The 20731-nt window shown below is 38.4% G+C and overlaps 1 protein-coding gene across 2 annotated transcripts in view; it reads right to left on the bottom strand.

Moving 5' to 3' along the window:
* Positions 1-20731, bottom strand: part of TMEFF1 (transmembrane protein with EGF like and two follistatin like domains 1) — a 100892-nt gene that overhangs the window by 23860 nt on the left and 56301 nt on the right. For both annotated transcript variants that reach the window (XM_055579157.1, XM_055579156.1), the window contains exons 6-7: positions 7183-7331; positions 5361-5426 (exon numbers count right to left, since the gene is read on the bottom strand). In XM_055579157.1, coding sequence (XP_055435132.1) covers positions 5361-5426; positions 7183-7331 — 215 coding nt within the window. The remainder of the gene's footprint in view (positions 1-5360; positions 5427-7182; positions 7332-20731) is intronic.

Here is a 20731-nt window from a genome sequence, read left to right as displayed (position 1 = left end):
AATGTTCAAGCACTTGCTCTCCAGGCCACGTAAATTAGATAACTTCAAAATGGAAAGATTAAAAGGCTTTACAGACGTAATGAAGCACAGTCTCAGAAACCACGGCAGAGATGCAGCCTTGCACAGCAAGAACTGGGCACGGCCCCGTACAAACAATGCCTTCAGGCAAGTGGTGACAGGCTCCATGAATAACAGCTGCAACTGCAAGTCTCTGAACAATGTGTGCGTGTGTGTGCACGAGCACACGCACAATATAAAAAGCTCAGACACCCAGCAGTGCCTTCCACCCTACAGAGGCATTCAGAAACCAATTTGCCACCAGCGGCAGTGTTTTCAAATACAAAGGAGAGTATGGTTCTAAGTGACGATGTGGTAAGACTCCAGATGGCTTATCTGCAAAGGCAAGTTTCACTGACTCTGTCTTGGTCCATCCATGTTCCACCCAAATAAAGCACCAGGAATTGCTGTTAACAACCAGGACATGCGCCTAGAAGAGGCTCCTGAAGCCACAACATCAATACTGCATTAGTAACTCGAGGGCTCTTTATTTTCACAGAGCCAATATACTGAATCCAAAAATTCAATATACTCTTTCCTGCTTCCCCTATACCAACCTTCACTCCAAGCTTCATCACTAACACATCCTTCTTTAACCCAAGTCCCCTCAGACCCCAAAAGAGAACCATTTACCTAGGCAGAAACTCTCGTCTACTCCCCAACACCCCCTACCCTCTCATGTCTAGGGAGTAGATATGACCAATCCTAACCCGGCTTCTTTCTTTCCTAGTCTTTCCACTCTGCCCAGTGAAACACCTTTTCTAATGCACATAAACTCATCCACCTCCTCAGTGGTTCCCTTAGGAAGCACTCCTTTCATCTCCCTGATGGAACAAAATCACATTACTCCTACACCCCTTCCCCCCCGTCCCTTCCCCTGCTGTGCTCACCACCTGTCACCTCTAGATCAGCATCCCACTCTCATCTCTCAACGACCTTCCTCCCCGTAGGGTTCTGTGCCACCCACCTACACAGCCTTCTCACCATCTTCACTGTGATTCTCCTCCACACTCCACAACATAGGCTCTCCCCCTCCTTCAGTGACTGCAGCAACTGACTCAGGCTTATCTTTTGATAAGGCAAATTTATCAAGACCATTTTTAAAAGGGCATATCAAATGAGCTGTATTAAAATATATAAACATTAATCACCAAATAATGGAACCAACAATATTGATATCTTGGTGTGTCTGGTATCCTTGATCAGCAGGAGGAGAGGCTGAGAGGATGAACTCGAAGGTGGGGTAAGGATTGGGGTGAGGTGATGCTCAGGAATGGAGTGAGAATGTGCTGGCAATTAAAAGGTGTTACAGTGGATTTCAGGCTGTATGAAAATATTCTTGGATAAAAATGGCCACATTAAAATGTCATTTGCCACAAAGGAACTTTCTGGGTAGATGGAAATGTTACAAAGACTGTGATAAGGTGTAGAACAGATGGGGTCTATCCATTTGTCAAAACTGACAGCTAACATTTGTGCATTTCCATGTACGTAAATTACAGTTCAAAAAAATCTGTAAAATAAGAATAATGATAATCCACCAGGTAAAGGTATACAGACAAAACAAGGATGACAGAATGCTGTTCACTGTTGATAGTGGTTGAGTATATAAGGGTTCATTATACTATCCTGTTCGTTCGTGTTTAAAATTTTCTACAACCAAGTTTTTAAAATGTCACATACCCAGCTCCCACACACCTGGTGTGTGTGTGTGTGTGTGCGCATGCAAGCACACACACGCACACTTAGTCACTCAGTCATGTCTGACTCTTTGCTACCCCATGGACTGCAGCCCGCCAGGCTCCCCTGTCCATGGGGATTCTCCAGACAAGAATACTGCAGTGGGTTGCCATGCCCTCCTCCAGGGGATCTTGCTAACCCAGGAATCAAACCCAGGTCTCCCACATTGCAGGTGGACTCTATACCACCAGGGAAGCTGAAGACTGGAGTAGGTAGCCTATCCCTTCTCCAGGGGATCTTCCCAATCCAGGAATTGAACTAGGATCTGATGCATTGCAGGTGGATGCTTTACCAGCTAAGCTACTAGGGAAGCCCATACACCTCATGCTCAGCCACTATATCCTTTATGACTTACATCTACAACAAAGCTTCCTACACTGCAATTTCAACATTTACCACAGGTTTTCCAATAGCCTGAGAAAAGCATTAACTCACCACCATGCTGGACATTCAAATGCTCCATCTTGAAAGCACACTTTTCCAAGAGTTCAACTTTACATTTCTGACATCTTCAAATTTGAGGCTTGTCCTCTAATTCTTTTATGCAGCATTTTAAACTAGCAGTCAGTCTTTCTATTTCAACTTCTGTGCCACTGTACTCTTCATGATGTTTTTCCTCTGGATCTTCTTTCTGCTTCATCCTAACCTCCTCTCCTTTAAAAATAAGAGTGCTGTCCAACAGAATTTTCTGCAGCTCTTGATATGTTCTGTATCTGTGCTGTCCAATATGGTAACCATGGGTCACATGGGACTACCGAGGATTTAAAATACGGCTAGTATAACTGAGAAACAAAAACCTATAATTTTATTTCATTTTATCCAATTTAAATTTAAATAGCCACATGTAGCCAGTGGCTACTCTACTAGACAATGCAGCTCTATAATCTCTCTCACTCATTCTCATCACTTCAGTTACCACCTAGATATCCAAGGACTAACTCGTAAATTTATGCTAAAAAACAAAGTCATCCAGGTGAGTTCCACAAGCAACTCAAACCCCAAAGTAAAATTAATCATCTCCACCATCAACTCCTTTCTTACTTGCCCCAAACACCTTTCCCTTCCCAATATTCTTCGTTCAATAAACAGAATCCATCATCTAAGTCATCCTAGTTTTAATTCTTTTATTCTCCATATCTTAAGTAGGAATCTATTCCTTTTGAGCCTAATTAACTGATCTCTCTGCCTCTAGCCCAAAGTACATAATAAGCACAAGTCCTGCCTGGTATAATGCATTCAGCTGGTTAGTACTGTAGCCTTTCCTTTTCAAATATATTATGATTTCCCCACTGCCTACAAATGAAGTTTAAATGCCCTAGGATAACAGAGCATTCAAGATTGTACACATGGGAATTCTCTGGCAGTCTAGTGGTAAAGACTCAGACAAAAAAAAAAAAAGGACTATATACAATCTGGCCCCAAGCTACCTTTCCATACTTGCCTTCCATTTCTGCCTTTTAAACCCCTTCTCTCCAGCCAAAATGGATTCCTCATCGTTCTCCAATACATTCTATCGCAATGTTTGCATTTACACTTCTGCTGATGCTCTTCTATCCTCCTTAAATATCCTTTGACCTCTTCAAATCCTAACCACCCTTCAAGGTTCAGCTCAAATAAGATCTCTTGTTTCTTAGATCTTCACCATTCTCCCCACTCTCCTACATTCATGCTCAGTCATGTCCAACTCTTTCCAACTCCATGGACTATAGCCTGTCAGGCTCCTCTGTCCATGGAATTTTCCAGGCAAGAATACTGGAATGGGTTGCTATTTCCTACTCAAGGGGATCTTCTTGACCCAGGGATCAAACCTGCACCTCCACCTGCGTCACCAGTCCCCACCAAATAGTAATTTCTTTTTTTCTGAGTTCTCATCCTAACTTTTTCAAAGCACTACATTTATGACAATAACCAACTTTCACTTTGTTAGAAGTAGGTTATGTTCATTTCTTATTGTGTCACAAGTTCTTTAAAGATGAATGTCATGTATTACATATCTTTCTATCCACCAACAGTTTCTAGTAAAACAACCAGTATAAAATTGGCACTTAATAAATTACATCTACTGATTATGATAATTTCATTTGCATTATAGACAAATTCTTATGTGGAAAGAATGTTCAGTATCTCAAAAATGGCTTAGGCACTGAATTATCCCTGTAAAATTATTGAAGACAGACAAGTACTTTGGGTATACACAATTCCCCAAACTGCCTTAAGCAGGAGCTTCTACCTACCTAAAAAAGAACTTCCCTATTCTGGTCATGTACTATCAGTATAAAGAATAAAACTAGCATTGATCTATTATATCTCCTATGGGAATACAAAGATTTCCTATTTTAAACACAGCACTTTGTATCAACAGAGGAAACTGATATTTCAGGGGCTCATGGGATATAACTGATTCAGGTTTAATATGATTCAAGTGACAGAAATACAAATTATTCAATGATAATAACAGCTACCACTTCTTACACACTTACGAGTATGTCAGATACTATTCAAAGCACTTGACATGCATTATCTCATTTAACCTTTATGACACTCTAAGAGATATGGCCTGTTATTTTCATTTTATGTATTTTTTAGAAATTAGGCCTAAAAGGTAGATCACACATCTTTTTAAAAAACTGCCCATTAGTATAACCAAACAAATAGCATAGAAGATACATGTAAAAGCAAATATACAGAAACCCTGGTCTAGGATCCTAAGATCAGGACCTGCTTCAGTTCACTAACTATAACCTCAATGAGCCTCAATATTTTCACTGGTCCTTATCCCTCAGAGTAGTTGCAAAAACCAAATGAAATAATGAATATGAAAATGAGAAATGAAAGCACACTGGACTTGCAGTCAAGGGAACTAGAATCCAATCTCTGATCTGACCTTAAAATAAAAGTCTTTGTACAAATAAATCCTACAGTTTCTTTGAGCTATATCCATTCTTCTGACAAGCATGGAGCCCTAGGTAAGTGCCAGACGTTCTGCTAAGTGTTAGGAATCCCAAAGTGAACATGGCAGAATTCAGTCTGGAGAGGGATGCAGATGAGTAGAACCGACAATCACACTTAGAGCAGGTTAAGGGCTTGGTCATCAGAGTATGTAAGAGAGGCATGCAATCTAGGTTTAAGAGTCAAGGGATAGTTCCCAAACAGAAATAACTTCTAAGGTGACCGAAAGGATGACTCCTAGGCAAAGAAGAGTTCCAGGCAAAGGGAACTAGGTTCAAAGACCCATGCACAGAGGTTAAGTATTAACAGTAGATTCTAGACAGGCAAAGAGGATTTTAAAAGCAAAGATGAGAGATCTTTCTATATAATTTCTTACAAAAGCATGTGAATCTAAATTCTCACAATAAAAATTTCAATTAAAAAAACACAGATGTGAGAGTACTCTGTAAACTGAGAAGCACTCAGTCGATATTATTACTAAAATTTAACTGCATAATGTATATTGCCATAGAGCAAAGCTGGAAAGGTCATTATAATGGAACGAGAACTACTAAGGACAGCTAGTGACCATATTTCAACACATGGCCAAAATTTAGGAAATTGTTATTCAGTACCTTTCACATCTGGTCGATACTGTAGGCCATCATCCTTCTTTCCCAACAAACTAGTGTCATCTGTGTCTGTAAGAGAAAATGATTTGAAAATTAAGATACATATGATGTTTAAGTCATACCATGAAAGTCCTAAATATTCCAAATGCTTCAGGTCCTTTCCAATTCTCTGTCCATTTTTCCTGCTCTACCACTCACTTGATCTATTGTAACACTTCTATCTCAGGCCTTAGATATAAATGCGTACTGCATGATGAACAGTCTAACTTCACTGAAACTTCAGCTAAAATATCATCTCATCATCTCCTTAAGAAGTCTTCCCTGTGAAACTGAAATCACATAGACCTTGAAGAGAAAGGATTAGCCGGTTCTCCAAGGGACAATGGTTTCAAGATTTACCTTCTCACACCACTGTTTCCTTGGAAAAGTATCAGATTAATATAAATGTGGAATATCAACTGTGTTATCAGACAAAATTTATTATAAACATGACCCCTCCTGGTGAATTATGTTAGGACAGGAAGAATACATGGACCATAAACACCTGCTGGGAAGCATAAGCTTCGGTTTCCCAGCGCACAGTGGGGGCAAGGGAAGGCACAGTCAGGTGTAAATGGGGACAAAGATAAACCTCTCCACAGGATTCTAAAAGCATGAATTTCAATTAACAAAATCCTCAAGCTTGACCAACTCTTCTGAATTTGAAATTCCAGGTAGTACCATTCAACCACAAACCAGTTCCTCAGAAAAGATATGCTTTCTCAATACACTTTAACCTATGCTACAAACCACACTAGTAGTTCCATATACAAGGGGTCTCTGTCAGTAAACAGTTTCCTCTGCCATGCACACACCTGACTCTCACCTAGATATCCTCTGAATAGTTTCTTGGGCATTCTTCAGTAGCTTAGACCACAGACATTTCAATCAGTTGTTCAGTATTTCACAAATAGCTTGTTATCAGTATAAACCAGCAAACTCTGGCTTGCAACTTTTTCCCCTTAGCTATGTTCTCTGTAAGCTCATGAAAACACAGCCCTTTAATAAATGCAAAAAAAGGCAGGGGGGCGGGGGGCTGGCCAGAAGGGAGGGCAGTTAGACCTAGTAGCAGGAAAGGTGCATAACCCTAGGCCATCGGGAAGTGTCTGGACCTTGTTTGCTACTGGGAAATCATACATTATGCTAGCCTATATGTGTCTTACTAGGAAAAAAAGATTGAAAACCTTTGCCTCTGTGACCAGGTACTTCTAGCAGGAATAGAAGACAAAAACTTATTCTTAGTTGGTATCATGGTTCCTAAACTACAGCAAAAATCAAGAAGGGGGAAAGAATTTTAAACTGAAAGTAATAATTTTTCCCTACATTCTATAACTTCACACCAAAATCTCTAACAGTATAAAATATGTAGGGGCAAAAACTAGAGAAAACATGAAAATAAAGTAAACTATAATGCTCTAGAAAAAAAGATGAAAAAATGGTAATAGTTACAGTTTTACTATAATTAAAATAAGCTCATTTCTAAACAACTATAATCGTTACATATTTGAGACAATTTTTAAGAAGTATAAATATAGCTATAAGTTCACGTTACGATCAGCTTAGTAACTAAATAAACAATCAAGAAGCACTGTTTGTGTCTTAAGACAGTAAAAGCAAATTTTTAAAAAGCTAAGTTAGTAACAGAACAAAGAAGTTCTAAAATACATAGTAATAAAAAATAATGCATCAAAGATTTTTCATTCTACAAATTCAGAACACTACCAAAATATAAAAATAAGACTGTAGACACGTGATATTAAAGACAGACCTCTAGAATGAATTTTACCTGTGCAATGACCAAGATGCCTTATATCAATTTGTTCTTGTTTTATACAAGATGCTTCTCGAACAAAACAGGGATTGTTATAGGAACTCCCATCAGAAGCACACACAGGATTAAAACTGTATCCACTGCAATCTATATTACATACACACCTGTTGGAAAAAACAAAAACTATTTATGTTTTACAACAAAAGTATTTCACAATGCTTTAACAGCAAAACTGAGCAATTTTTTTTTAACTTGTTAACATTTTTATTGAAGTACAGTTGATTTACAAGATTATATTAGTTTCAGGTGTACAATGCAGTGATTTAATACTTTTATTACACTTCATTTCAAGTTATTATATAATATTGGCTATATTCTCTGTGCTGTATAATATATCCTTGCAGCTTATTTATTTTATATAGTAGTTTGTAAGGAATTCTTTTTTTCTGCTTTCTGTAACAGAAGTCAATACATTATTTTAAGTCACTGATAAAAGTTTAAGCAAAGTGAATGCTCAGCCAACAATTTCTTTCAGGTGAGAATCCAGAGATAATTTCATCCAGATTATTACTAATGGAGTCATTTCTTTAGAATTTTCATATCTAGAGATAATAATCAAGATATCAAATGTCAATAATATTAGTTAAAAAGCAACATGGTATAGCAGAAAGGACACAGAATTATGAGTCAAAAGTCATGAATCTAAATTTTAGTCCAACAAATAACCAGATTTGTGTCCATATTCTCCCTTAAGTCTGTTTACTGATCCATAAAACAGAAGTAGTAATAATACACCTAACCTTACCAAATAATGGGGAAGATTAAAAAATAGATATAAAACATGTAAAATAGAAGTCCTTCAAAAGTGTTTCTGAGTTACACATCCACTTGTATAACTGAGTGTCCACTGAAGACTCACTGCCTTCTAAGAAGGCCAAGAAAGTACAAGGCATGGTCACTCCTCTCAAGGACAGTAAAATCTAACAGGAAATATGAAACTGAAAACCATAGAGACTCTGTTTTCCAGCAATATGGTGGACTCGGAACCTGTACTAATCCTTCTAATGAAAATAACAAATATTTTAAAACATTCTCAAATGCACCTGTAAGATGTCAAGAAACAAGGAATATTCAAGACAAAAGTTAAATGAAGACAAGAATAGAAAAAGATCAATTAAGTTTGCCAAAGCTGATTTTCACCTTGAAGGCATTTGCCAAACTAGGTAAATTCAATCATCTACTTTTTGACTTTGCAGGCCTCTGAGAACAGAAGACAAAGAATACTGACCTACCTAAGGTGGAGAATCTGAAGACCCTGGAAAAAAGGCATGAGGGCAGAGGAGAAAAGAGTTGCCATATTCCAAGCCGACTGTTTAAAGGGGAAAAAAAATCTTTCCCTGAGCCGCAGTACTGAAAAGAGGGTAAAAAACATCTCCCTGAGAACTACAAGGCAGTCCCCACATGAGTAATTACAACTTAAAATACTACTTGGATGATCTGAAAAAAAATCAAGCCCAGAATTTAAGAGTCAATGACTGGAATGGGCCCTAAGCAACTAACAAAAGTAAAAGCAATCCTCTCTGGAGGAACCCAACTTTATTATCCTAGACCTCAAATATTTTCCAAGATACAGTCCTGAGAAGAACAAGTAGATCACACACACGCTCGCTCACTCCCACACCCACACAGACAAGGAAATAAAACACATGGGCAGAGCAAGCTGATGTGGAAATGAACCAAAAAAAGCTTCTAATAAAGAAAGAATGTATTATAGAAATAAAAAACTCACTGGGCAGATTTAAAAGGAGATTAGATAAACGAAAGGTGAATCCATGAACTGGAAGACAGGTCAGAAGAAAATGCCCAGAGCACGGAAGAGTTGAAGAGATAGAATATATTAAAAAAAAGATTAAGAGACATGGAAGACAGTCACAACAGCTAATAAAAATCTGACTGGAGTTTCAGATGAGTTAAAAGAATAAGGCAGGAATAATATTCTCAGTTTCTCAAACTTTCTAAAACTAAGGAAATATACTAATCTAAATATCCAAGAAGCCTAATAAATTCTAAACAAGATTATTAAAAAATAATCTAGATAGTGAAATATCACAGTGGAATTTTTGTAACATGGCAACAAAATAATATTTTAAAAGCAGCCAAAAAGAAAAGACTACCTTCAAAGAATCAAGAGAGACAGGTGTCTTCAAAAGTAGTACTGAAGCCAAATTGTTTATTTATAGCCAAAAGACAGTGAAATAATACCTGCAATGTGCTGAGATAAAACAGTTTATATAAAAAGAACTATCTTTCATGATTAACTGTAAAATAAAAGTAATTTGGAAGAAGTAAAAAAATTTTTTTTTCTTTTTTTTTTTTTAAATTTTATTTTATTTTAAACTTTACATAACTGTATTAGTTTTGCCAAATATAGAAATGAATCCGCCACAGGTATACATGTGTTCCCCATCCTGAACCCTCCTCCCTCCTCCCTCCCCATTCCATCCCTCTGGGTCGTCCCAGTGCACCAGCCCCAAGCATCCAGTATCGTGCATTGAACCTGGACTGGCAACTCGTTTCATACATGATATTTTACATGTTTCAATGCCATTCTCCCAAATCTTCCCACCCTCTCCCTCTCTCACAGAGTCCATAAGACTGTTCTATATATCAGTGTCTCTTTTGCTGTCTCGTACACAGGGCTATTGTTACCATCTTTCTAAATTCCATATATATGCGTTAGTATACTGTATTGGTGTTTTTCTTTCTGGCTTACTTCACTCTGTATAATAGGCTCCAGTTTCATCCACCTCATTAGAACTGATTCAAATGTATTCTTTTTAATGGCTGAATAATACTCCATTGTGTATATGTACCACTGCTTTCTTATCCATTCATCTGCTGATGGACATCTAGGTTGCTTCCATGTCCTGGCTATTATAAACAGTGCTGCGATGAACATTGGGGTACACGTGTCTCTTTCCCTTCTGGTTTCCTCAGTGTGTATGCCCAGCAGTGGGATTGCTGGATCATAAGGCAGGTCTATTTCCAGTTTTTTAAGGAATCTCCACACTGTTCTCCATAGTGGCTGTACTAGTTTGCATTCCCACCAACAGTGCAAGAGGGTTCCCTTTTCTCCACACCCTCTCCAGCATTTATTGCTTGTAGACTTTTGGATCGCAGCCATTCTGACTGGTGTGAGATGGTACCTCATAGTGGTTTTGATTTGCATTTCTCTGATAATGAGTGATGTTGAGCATCTTTTCATGTGTTTGTTAGCCATCTGTATGTCTTCTTTGGAGAAATGTCTATTTAATTCTTTGGCCCATTTTTTGATTGGGTCATTTATTTTTCTGGAGTTGAGCTGTAGGAGTTGCTTGTATATTCTCGAGATTAGTTGTTTGTCAGTTGCTTCATTTGCTATTATCTTCTCCTATTCTGAAGGCTGTCTTTTCACCTTGCTAATAGTTTCCTTTGATGTGCAGAAGCTTTTAAGGTTAATTAGGTCCCATTTGTTTATTTTTGCTTTTATTTCCAATATTCTGGGAGGTGGGTCATAGAGGATCCTGCTGTGATGTATGTCAGAGAGTGTTTTGCCTATGTTCTCCTCTAGGAGTTTTATAGTTTCTGGTCTTACGTTTAGATCTTTAATCCATTTTGAGTTTATTTTTGTGTATGGTGTTAGAAAGTGTTCTAGTTTCATTCTTTTACAAGTGGTTGACCAGATTTCCCAGCACCACTTGTTAAAGAGATTGTCTTTAATCCATTGTATATTCTTGCCTCCTTTGTCAAAGATAAGGTGTCCATATGTGTGTGGATTTATCTCTGGGCTTTCTATTTTGTTCCATTGATCTATATTTCTGTTTTTGTGCCAGTACCATACTGTCTTGATAACTGTGGCTTTGTAGTAGAGCCTGAAGTCAGGTAGGTTGATTCCTCCAGTTCCATTCTTCTTTCTCAAGATCGCTTTGGCTATTCGAGGTTTTTTGTATTTCCATACAAATTGTGAAATTATTTGTTCTAGCTCTGTGAAGAATGCTGTTGGTAGCTTGATAGGGATTGCATTGAATCTATAGATTGCTTTGAGTAGTATACTCATTTTCACTGTATTGATTCTTCCAATCCATGAACATGGTATATTTCTCCATCTGTTAGTGTCCTCTTTGATTTCTTTCACCAGTGTTTTATAGTTTTCTATATATAGGTCTTTAGTTTCTTTAGGTAGATATATTCCTAAGTATTTTATTCTTTCCGTTGCAATGGTGAATGGAATTGTTTCCTTAATTTCTCTTTCTGTTTTCTCATTATTAGTGTATAGGAATGCAAGGGATTTCTGTGTGTTGATTTTATATCCTGCAACTTTACTATAGTCATTGATTAGTTCCAGTAATTTTCTGGTGGAGTCTTTAGGGTTTTCTATGTAGAGGATCATGTCATCTGCAAACAGTGAGAGCTTTACTTCTTCTTTTCCAATTTGGATTCCTTTTATTTCTTTCTCTGTTCTGATTGCTATGGCCAAAACTTCCAAAACTATGTTGAATAGTAATGGTGAAAGTGGGCACCCTTGTCTTGTTCCTGACTTTAGAGGAAATGCTTTCAAATTTTCACCATTGAGGGTAATGTTTGCTGTGGGTTTGTCATATATAGCTTTTATTATGTTGAGGTATGTTCCTTCTATTCCTGCTTTCTGGAGAGTTTTGATCATAAATGGATGTTGAATTTTGTCAAAGGCTTTCTCTGCATCTATTGAGATAATCATATGGCTTTTATTTTTCAATTTGTTAATGTGGTGTATTACATTGATTGATTGGTGGATATTGAAGAATCCTTGCATCCCTGGGATAAAGCCCACTTGGTCATGGTGTATGATCTTTTTAATGTGTTGTTGGATTCTGATTGCTAGAATTTTGTTAAGGATTTTTGCATCTATGTTCATCAGTGATATTGGCCTGTAGTTTTCTTTTTTGGTGGGATCTTTGTCAGGTTTTGGTATTAGGGTGATGGTGGCCTCATAGAATGAGTTTGGAAGTTTACCATCCTCTGCAATTTTCTGGAAGAGTTTGAGCAGGATAGGTGTTAGCTCTTCTCTAAATTTTTGGTAGAATTCAGCTGTGAAGCCGTCTGGACCCGGGCTTTTGTTTGCTGGAAGATTTTTGATTACAGTTTCAATTTCCGTGCTTGTGATGGGTCTGTTAAGATTTTCTATTTCTTCCTGGTCGAGTTTTGGAAAGTTGTACTTTTCTAAGAATTTGTCCATTTCTTCCTCGTTGTCCATTTTATTGGCATATAATTGTTGATAGTACTCTCTTATGATCCTTTGTATTTCTGTGTTGTCTGTTGTGATCTCTCCATTTTCATTTCTAATTTTATTGATTTGATTTTTCTCCCTTTGTTTCTTGATGAGTCTGGCTAATGGTTTGTCAATTTTATTTATCCTTTCAAAGAACCAGCTTTTGGCTTTGTTGATTTTTGCTATGGTCTCTTTTGTTTCTTTTGCATTTATTTCTGCTCTAATTTTTAAGATTTCTTTCCTTCTACTAACCCTGGGGTTCTTCATTTCTTCCTTTTCTAGTTGCTTTAGGTGTAGAGTTAGGTTATTCATTTGACTTTTTTCTTGTTTCTTGAGGTGTGCCTGTATTGCTATGAACTTTCCCCTTAGGACTGCTTTTACCGTGTCCCACAGGTTTTGGGTTGTTGTGTTTTCATTTTCATTCGTTTCTATGCACATTTTGATTTCTTTTTTGATTTCTTCTGTGATTTGTTGGTTATTCAGCAGCGTGTTGTTCAGCCTCCATATGTTGGATTTTTTAATAGTTTTTCTCCTGTAATTGAGATCTAATCTTACTGCATTGTGGTCAGAAAAGATGCTTGGAATGATTTCTATTTTTTTGAATTTACCAAGGCTAGCTTTATGGCCCAGGATGTGATCTATCCTGGAGAAGGTTCCATGTGCGCTTGAGAAGAAGGTGAAATTCATTGTTTTGGGATGAAATGTCCTATAGATATCAATTAGGTCTAACTGGTCTATTGTATCATTTAAAGTTTGTGTTTCCTTGTTAATTTTCTGTTTAGTTGATCTATCCATAGGTGTGAGTGGGGTATTAAAGTCTCCCACTATTATTGTGTTATTGTTAATTTCTCCTTTCATACTTGTTAGCATTTGTCTTACATACTGCGGTGCTCCCGTGTTGGGTGCATATATATTTATAATTGTTATATCTTCTTCTTGGATTGATCCTTTGATCATTATGTAGTGACCATCTTTGTCTCTTTTCACAGTCTTTGTTTTAAAGTCTATTTTATCTGATATGAGTATTGCTACTCCTGCTTTCTTTTGGTCCCTATTTGCATGGAAAACCTTTTTCCAGCCCTTCACTTTCAGTCTGTATGTGTCCCCTGTTTTGAGGTGGGTCTCTTGTAGACAACATATGTAGGGGTCTTGTTTTTGTATCCATTCAGCCAGTCTTTGTCACCTGCTGTCAGTAAAGGAATTATAAAGGCAGTAGAAAAATTATCCTACAAGAAGGACCTCATATGAAAACAGAAATGATGAACAAAAGTATAAATACATAAGCAATGTTAACAAAATACTGACAATATAAAACAATGACATCAAAGCTCTATGCTAATTAAAAAAAAAAACAGTAAATTAAAGTATTAACGATAGCATACAAATTGCAAGGGACTGAAATTACAGTGTTTTAAGAACAGAAATATTGATGAACTTCAGACTGTGATAAATTGAATATACATGTTAAACTTATATGCAAAATATATATAAAAATTAACTTGAACAAAGATATAGGACTTGGAAGCATATAAGAATATATGTAAAAAAGTGTTCAAATTGTTCAACAATCAAGAAAATGTAAATGAAAACCACAAGACACCATCACATTCACTAAAGAGCAAAAATTAAAAGAATACAAAGTGTTGACAAGGATGAGAACCAAAGGGAATTCTTACCTTCTGCCGGAGGGAAAACTTAGGGAAAACTTACTGATACAACCACTTTGGAAAACAAGCATTACCGGGAAAGCTAGACTTGCACATGTCCAATAATCCCACTACTGAGTGAGGCCCTTGAAAGTCTCTTACATATGTGCACCAGAAGATATGCATAAGAATGGTCACAGAGCATTATTCATGAGAACAGAAGACTGGAAACAATCCAAATGTCCATTAACATTAAAATGGACTATAAAAGGATGTGGAACAGTCAAGCAACTGAATTCAATTAGGCAGCTACGAGCATCAACACAAACAAATCTCAAAAACATAATTCTGAGCAAAAGAAGGTACTGCTGCTGCTGCTGCTGCTGCTGCTGAGTCGCTTCAGTCGTGTCCGACTCTGTGCGACCCCATACACGGCAGCCCACCAGGCTCCACCGTCCCTGGGATTCTCCAGGCAAGAACACTGGAGTGGGTTGCCATTTCCTTCTCCAGTGCATGGAAGTGAAAAGTGAAAGTGAAATCACTCAGTCGTGTCCGACTCTTCGCAACCCCATGGACTGCAGCCCACCAGGCTCCCCCGTCCCTGGGATTCTAGAGGCCTTCAAGAGCACTGGAGGGGGGTGCCATTGCCTTCTCCAAAAGAAGGTACACATAGTATGATTCCACTTATATAAAATTCAAAAATCAAACAAAAGCCAAATAATATTGGGTTGACCAAAAAGTTCATTCGAGTTTTTCTGCAACATCTTACAGAAACTTTTTGGCCAATCCAATTTATTGTTAGGAGGGTTATCATGTGATAGAACTGTAGAGAAAAATAAAAGGAATGATTTCCCCAAAATGCAGCAGAGCAGACAGAACAAAGAAACATGCAATGGGGGAGGATCATGGGAAGCAGTTCTAAAGTACTGACAATACCCTGTATTTCCTGGCTTGGGAGGTAGGAGTCACAGTTTGCTTCATTTTTGTATGTTAAACTAAATGTATAAGTTTTCATAAGTTTTTCAATATATGCTCTGTTTCACAATTAAAAAAAAAAACTTTGAATATTTACTAACAAGTCAAAAATGGCTCTTACAATTTTTAAAGGGATGGGGAGAGAGAATATGTGACAGAGACAGTATGTGGCCCTCAAAATATAAAATATTTACCATTTAGTCCTTTACAGAAAAACACTGCCAACTCCAGGTTTAAGGAATAAAAGTAGGCAAAACTGGGATGGCAATTAAATAGAAACAGTGGCCAACAAAAGAAAGAATTACAGAACAGTTTCAGGGATGAGAAAAGGCTCAGCAACAAAGGCAGAATTCCATACCAATCAAGTGAGGAGAAACAAGGGACTCAGCCGAGGCTCGTGTTCAGTCACTAAGTTGTATCTGACTCTTTGCAACCCCATGGACTGTAGCCCATTCAGGATCCTCTGTCCATGGGATTTCCCAGGCTAGAACACAGAGTGGTTGCCACTTCCTTCTCCAGGGGATCTTCCCAACCAAGGGATCAAACACACATCTCTGCACTGCAAGTGGGTTCTTTAGCACAGAGCCACCAGGGAAGCCCAGCAGGAACTGCCTTGATCACATGCAGGAAAGGTCCACTCCACAGTGGGATGGTAACACGGCATAAAAGACCAAGAGCTGTGACAACAACCGCCCCTACTATTTTCAGTAGCACGTGAGGAAAGAAAATGAAATCCCCATCTTAAGGAATGTCCAGCTCAGTGAAACAATGAGCAGAGGAGAACAGCATCAGACCCTAGCGGCCACTAACACTATGCCTGGAGTGGTTCCTGGGGTGTGCAGGCTGGCAACGGCGGCAGAGGGCAAGAGGATGCCCAAGCACAGGAGTGCACTAGGTGGAAAGAAACTGCTTCAGCAAACATGCCGAAGTCAAGACACTTAACAACCATTCATTCTGCACCTACTGTGTGGGGACAGTCATATCTGCCTCTTTAATCGTGACAGCAAATTATGAACAGGGAAGTTGAATATGAAAGAAGTTAAAAAGCCTAAGAGCACAAACCTAATGAGTGACTGAGAGGGTGTTCTCTCCACTCATCACAGCTGCCACATAAAACAGACATCTCAGCAGGCAAAGTGACAGATGAAAGGAGTTATGCAGTTATTTTCCACATTTATATCATGAAAAATCTTTTCACTAAATTGGCCCTGCTTTTCTCTCAAACTCTCCAGGGACACCCCTGCCTCAGGGCTTCCCCTCTTCCTTTCCCTCAAACAACCACTTAGTTTAATCCCTCACCGTTTTCAAGTTTTATCTCAAATCTTGAAGGAACAGTAGAAAGTTAAATTACTAAACATCCATTTAAGAAATTAGAAAAAGAGCAATGAATAAACCCAGTGAAAACAAAAAAAAAAAGGGGAAAATATGGAGGACATGGATATTAATATTAGATTTATAGATACATCTCAGAAGAAATAGAAAACAAAATTACAACGGTGAAATACAGCTAAAAGTTGGTCCTCTGAAAAGACCTTTAGGGAATTCTTTGGTCATCCAGAGGTTAGAACTCCATGCCTTCACTGCTGAGGGCCTGAGTTCAATCTCTGATCCCACAAGCTATGTGGTGTGACCAAAAAACAAAGACCAAAAAAAAGGAAAAAGAAAGAATCAACAATTAACTTTCAAATCAACAAAGCAGGATGAGAAAAAAATGAAAAAAAAAAGTATCTAAACTAAAAAAGACTACAGATTGTGATTTTAAAAATAAGAGAATTATATTGTGAACTTTATGTCTGCAAATTTGAAAAATTAAGTGAAATGAATAACAAAAAATTAACTATTAAAATCTGATCAAAAACGAAATAGAAGCTGAATGGTACAACATTCACTGAAGAAATAAAATCAGTTTTAAATATATCCTCCAAGACAGTATCAGATCCAGGTGATTTTTTAAAAAGGATTCATGAACACATTCATTCCAATCATTCAGTTCAGTTCAGTTCAGTCGCTCAGTCTATCCAACTTTTTGCAGTCCCAAAAGCCCCAGCACGCCAGGCCTCCCTGTCCATCACCAACTTCCTGAGTCTACCCATACCATGTCCATCAAGTTCATGATGCCATCCAACGATCTCAACCTCTATCGTCCCCTCCTCCTCCTGCCCTCAATCTTTCTCAGCATCAGGGTCTTTTCATATGAGTCAGTTCTTCGCATCAGGTGGCCAAAGTATTGGAGTTTCAGCTTCAGCATCAGTCCTTCCAATGAACACCCAGGACTGATCTTTAGAATGGACTGCTTGGATTTCCTTGCAGTCCGAGGGACTCTCAAGAGTCTTCTCCAACACCACAGTTCAAAAGCATCAATTCTTAGGCTCTCAGCTTTCTTTATAGTCCAACTCTCACATCCATACATGACTACTGGAAAAACCAAAGGTTTGACTAGATGGACCTTTGTTGGAAAAGTAACATCTCTACTTTTTAATATGCTGTCTAGGTTGTTCATAATTTTCCTTCCAAGAAGTAAGTGTCTTTTAATTTCATGGCTGCAATCACCATCTGCAGTGATTCTGGAGACCCCCAAAATAGTGTCAACCACTGTTTCCACTGTTTCCCCATTTATTTGCCATGAAGTGATGGGACCAGATGCCATGATCTTAGTTTTCTGAATGTTGAGCTTTAAGCCAACTTTTTCACTCTCCTCTTTCACTTTCATCAAGAAGCTCTTTAGCTCTTCTTCACTTTCTGCCATAAGGGTGGTGTCATCTGCATACTGAGGTTATTGATATTTCTCCCAGCAATCTTGATTCCAGCTTGTGCTTCCCCCAGCCCAGCACTTCTCATGATGTACTCTGCATATAAGTTAAATAAGCAGGGTGACAATATACAACGTTGACGTACTCCTTTTCCTATTTGGAACCAGTCTGTTGTTCCATGTCCAGTTCTAACTGTTGTTTCCTGACCTGCATACAGGTTTCTCAAGAGGCAGGTCAGGTGGTCTGGTATTCCCATCTCTTTCAGAATTTTCCACAGTTTATTGTGATCCACACAGTCAAAGGCTTTAGCATAGTCAAAAAAGCAGAAATAGATGTTTCTACGGAACTCTCTTGCTTTATCAATGATTCAGCAGATGTTGGCAATTTAATCTCTGGTTCCTCTGCCTTTTCTAAAATCAGCTTGAACATCTGGAAGTTCACGGTTCATGTATTGCTGAAGTCTGACTTAGAAAATTTTAAGCAATACTTTACTGGCGTGTAAGATGAGTGCAATTATACAGTAGTTTGAGCATTCTTTGGCATTGTCTTTCTTTGGGATTGGAATGAAACTGAACTTTTCCAGTCCTGTGGCCACTGCTGAGTTTTCCAAATTTGCTGGTATATTGAGTGCAGCACTTTCACAGCATCATCTTCCAGGATTTGAAATAGCTCAACTGGAATTCTATCACCTCCACTAGCTTTGTTCATAGTGATGCTTCCCAAGGCCCACTTGACTTCACATTCCAGGATGTCTGGCTCTAGGTGAATGATCACACCATCGTGATTATCTGGGTCATGAAGATATTTTTTGTATAGTTCTGTGTATTCTTGCCACCTCTTCTTAATATCTTCTGCTTCTGTTAGGTCCATACCATTTCTGTCCTTTATCGAGCCCATCTTTGCATGAAATGTTCCCTTGGTACCTCTAATTTTCTTGAAGAGATCTCTAGTCTTTCCCAGTCTATTGTTTTCCTCTATTTTTTTGCACTGATCGTTGAGGAAGGCTTTCTTATCTCTCCTTGCTATTCTTTGGAACTCTGCATTCAAATGGGTGTATCTTTTCTTTTCTCCTTTGCTTTTCGCTTCTCTTCTTTTCCCAGCTATTTGTAAGGCCTCCTCAGACAGCCATTTTGCTTTTTTGCATTTCTTTTTCTTGGGGATGGTCTTGATTCCTATCTCCTATAAAATGTCATGAACCTCCATCCATAGTTCATCAGGCACTCTGTCTATCAGATCTAGTCTCTTAAATCTATTTCTCACTTCCACTGTATAGTCATAAGGGATCTGATTTAGGTCACACCTGAATGGTCTAGTGGTTTTCTCCACTTTCTTCAATTTCAGTCTGAATTTGGCAATAAGGAGTTCATAATCCGAGCCACAGTCAGCTCCCAGTCTTGTTTTGCTGACCGTATAGAGCTTCTCCATCTCTGGCTGCAAAGAATATAATCAATCTGATTTTGGTGTTGACCATCTGTGATGTCCATGTGTAGAGTCTTCTCTTGTATTGTTGTTTGCTATGATCAGTGCATTCTCTTGGCAAAACTCTATTAACCTTTGGCCTGCTTCATTCTGTAGTCCAAGGCCAAATTGGCCTGTTACTCCAGGTGTTTCTTTACTTCCTACTTTTGCATTACAGTCCCCTATAATGAAACATACTGCTCTACTCTTTAGTTAAAACTTTTTTTTTTGGTGAAAAGTACATTTTGCATACAGATGTGTTTAAAATATAAACATGCAGTTTAGAGAATACTTCACATAAGTACCTAACACCTCGGGTCCAAAATTAACTATTGCCTAATTCGTATTACCAGGCATTGACCTAGCTGGCACTGTTAGATGAAGGCTTACCGAAAAAGACATGTTGAACAGTCTCTGTCAGAGTCTGGCTTTTGGCTTCCGGGTTTATAAGATTCCCTTCTGGGGAAGTCGGTGGGCAAGACTCTGAGAAAGTCATCAGGAATGTCATAGGACTCGTAGTTGAGACGTCTGGCAGGATTCTAGCATCACCAAGTATGGATGACTGGCAGAAATGTCGTCTCAGCGGGCGGCTCTGTGTTTTCTACTTCCAGTCTCACTGTAGCTGACCTGCAGTTCTCAGGAGTATGTCAGTTAAATGAGCGTGCTTGTTTGCTTCAGGCAGTTGCCGGAACTTCATCACGGCAAGTACAGATAAGAATCTGAGCCAGGCTTACTGGGCATTCTGTCCTCTGGCTGAAAAGAGGGCAGTAGGCATCCTGGTAATGGCAGCCAGCAATATGACTGTCCACAGAGTGGAACTGTTTCAGCGTGAACTGGTTCCCTCTTAATATAGCCATCATCTTGCAATCTCCCTTCAAAGTTGCACCTTTTCCCACCACAGTCAATTCTCCAGTCTTTCTGCACTAGCTGAGTGTCTTACAGTTCAGTTCTCTTTTTCTTTTCAGTTCTCTTATTCTCTTACTTGGAGTGAGCACAAACCCCACAGGTCTTAGACCTGCAACTTGCCCCCCTTTTAGGACACCAGCTGCAAACGAGGTAGGTTCTTTGCACTTCTACCCAGGATACTACTAATCTGGATGTTCCTACCACCTCCTTTAAGGTTCCATGGTTTGCTAAAATGACTTAGAATTAAAGAAGGAGCTGAGTCATCTCATTAGCACACCAAAGACAGTTGTCTCTCAGTTACAAGGGTTTAGGAGCTCTGCCAGAAACAGATCTAATAATATTTTTTGTTAAACTATATGCATCATCCCAGAAATTCCTTTACCTCTCTCCTCCATAGCATGTTTTTTTTTTTATTTTACCTTCTCCCATTTCAGTATATCTTTCAATAGCTTCTTATGAAAGGGTACAAAGTGAAACCTTACTTTTTATTTTTGATAATTTATTTTATTCGCTTTTGGTTGCACTGGGTCTTTGTTGCTGTG

Source organism: Bubalus kerabau, chromosome 4 (assembly GCF_029407905.1).
Source record: "Bubalus kerabau isolate K-KA32 ecotype Philippines breed swamp buffalo chromosome 4, PCC_UOA_SB_1v2, whole genome shotgun sequence".
Taxonomy (NCBI): Eukaryota; Metazoa; Chordata; class Mammalia; order Artiodactyla; family Bovidae; genus Bubalus; species Bubalus kerabau.
This window is presented reverse-complemented; position numbering and strand designations above follow the sequence as displayed.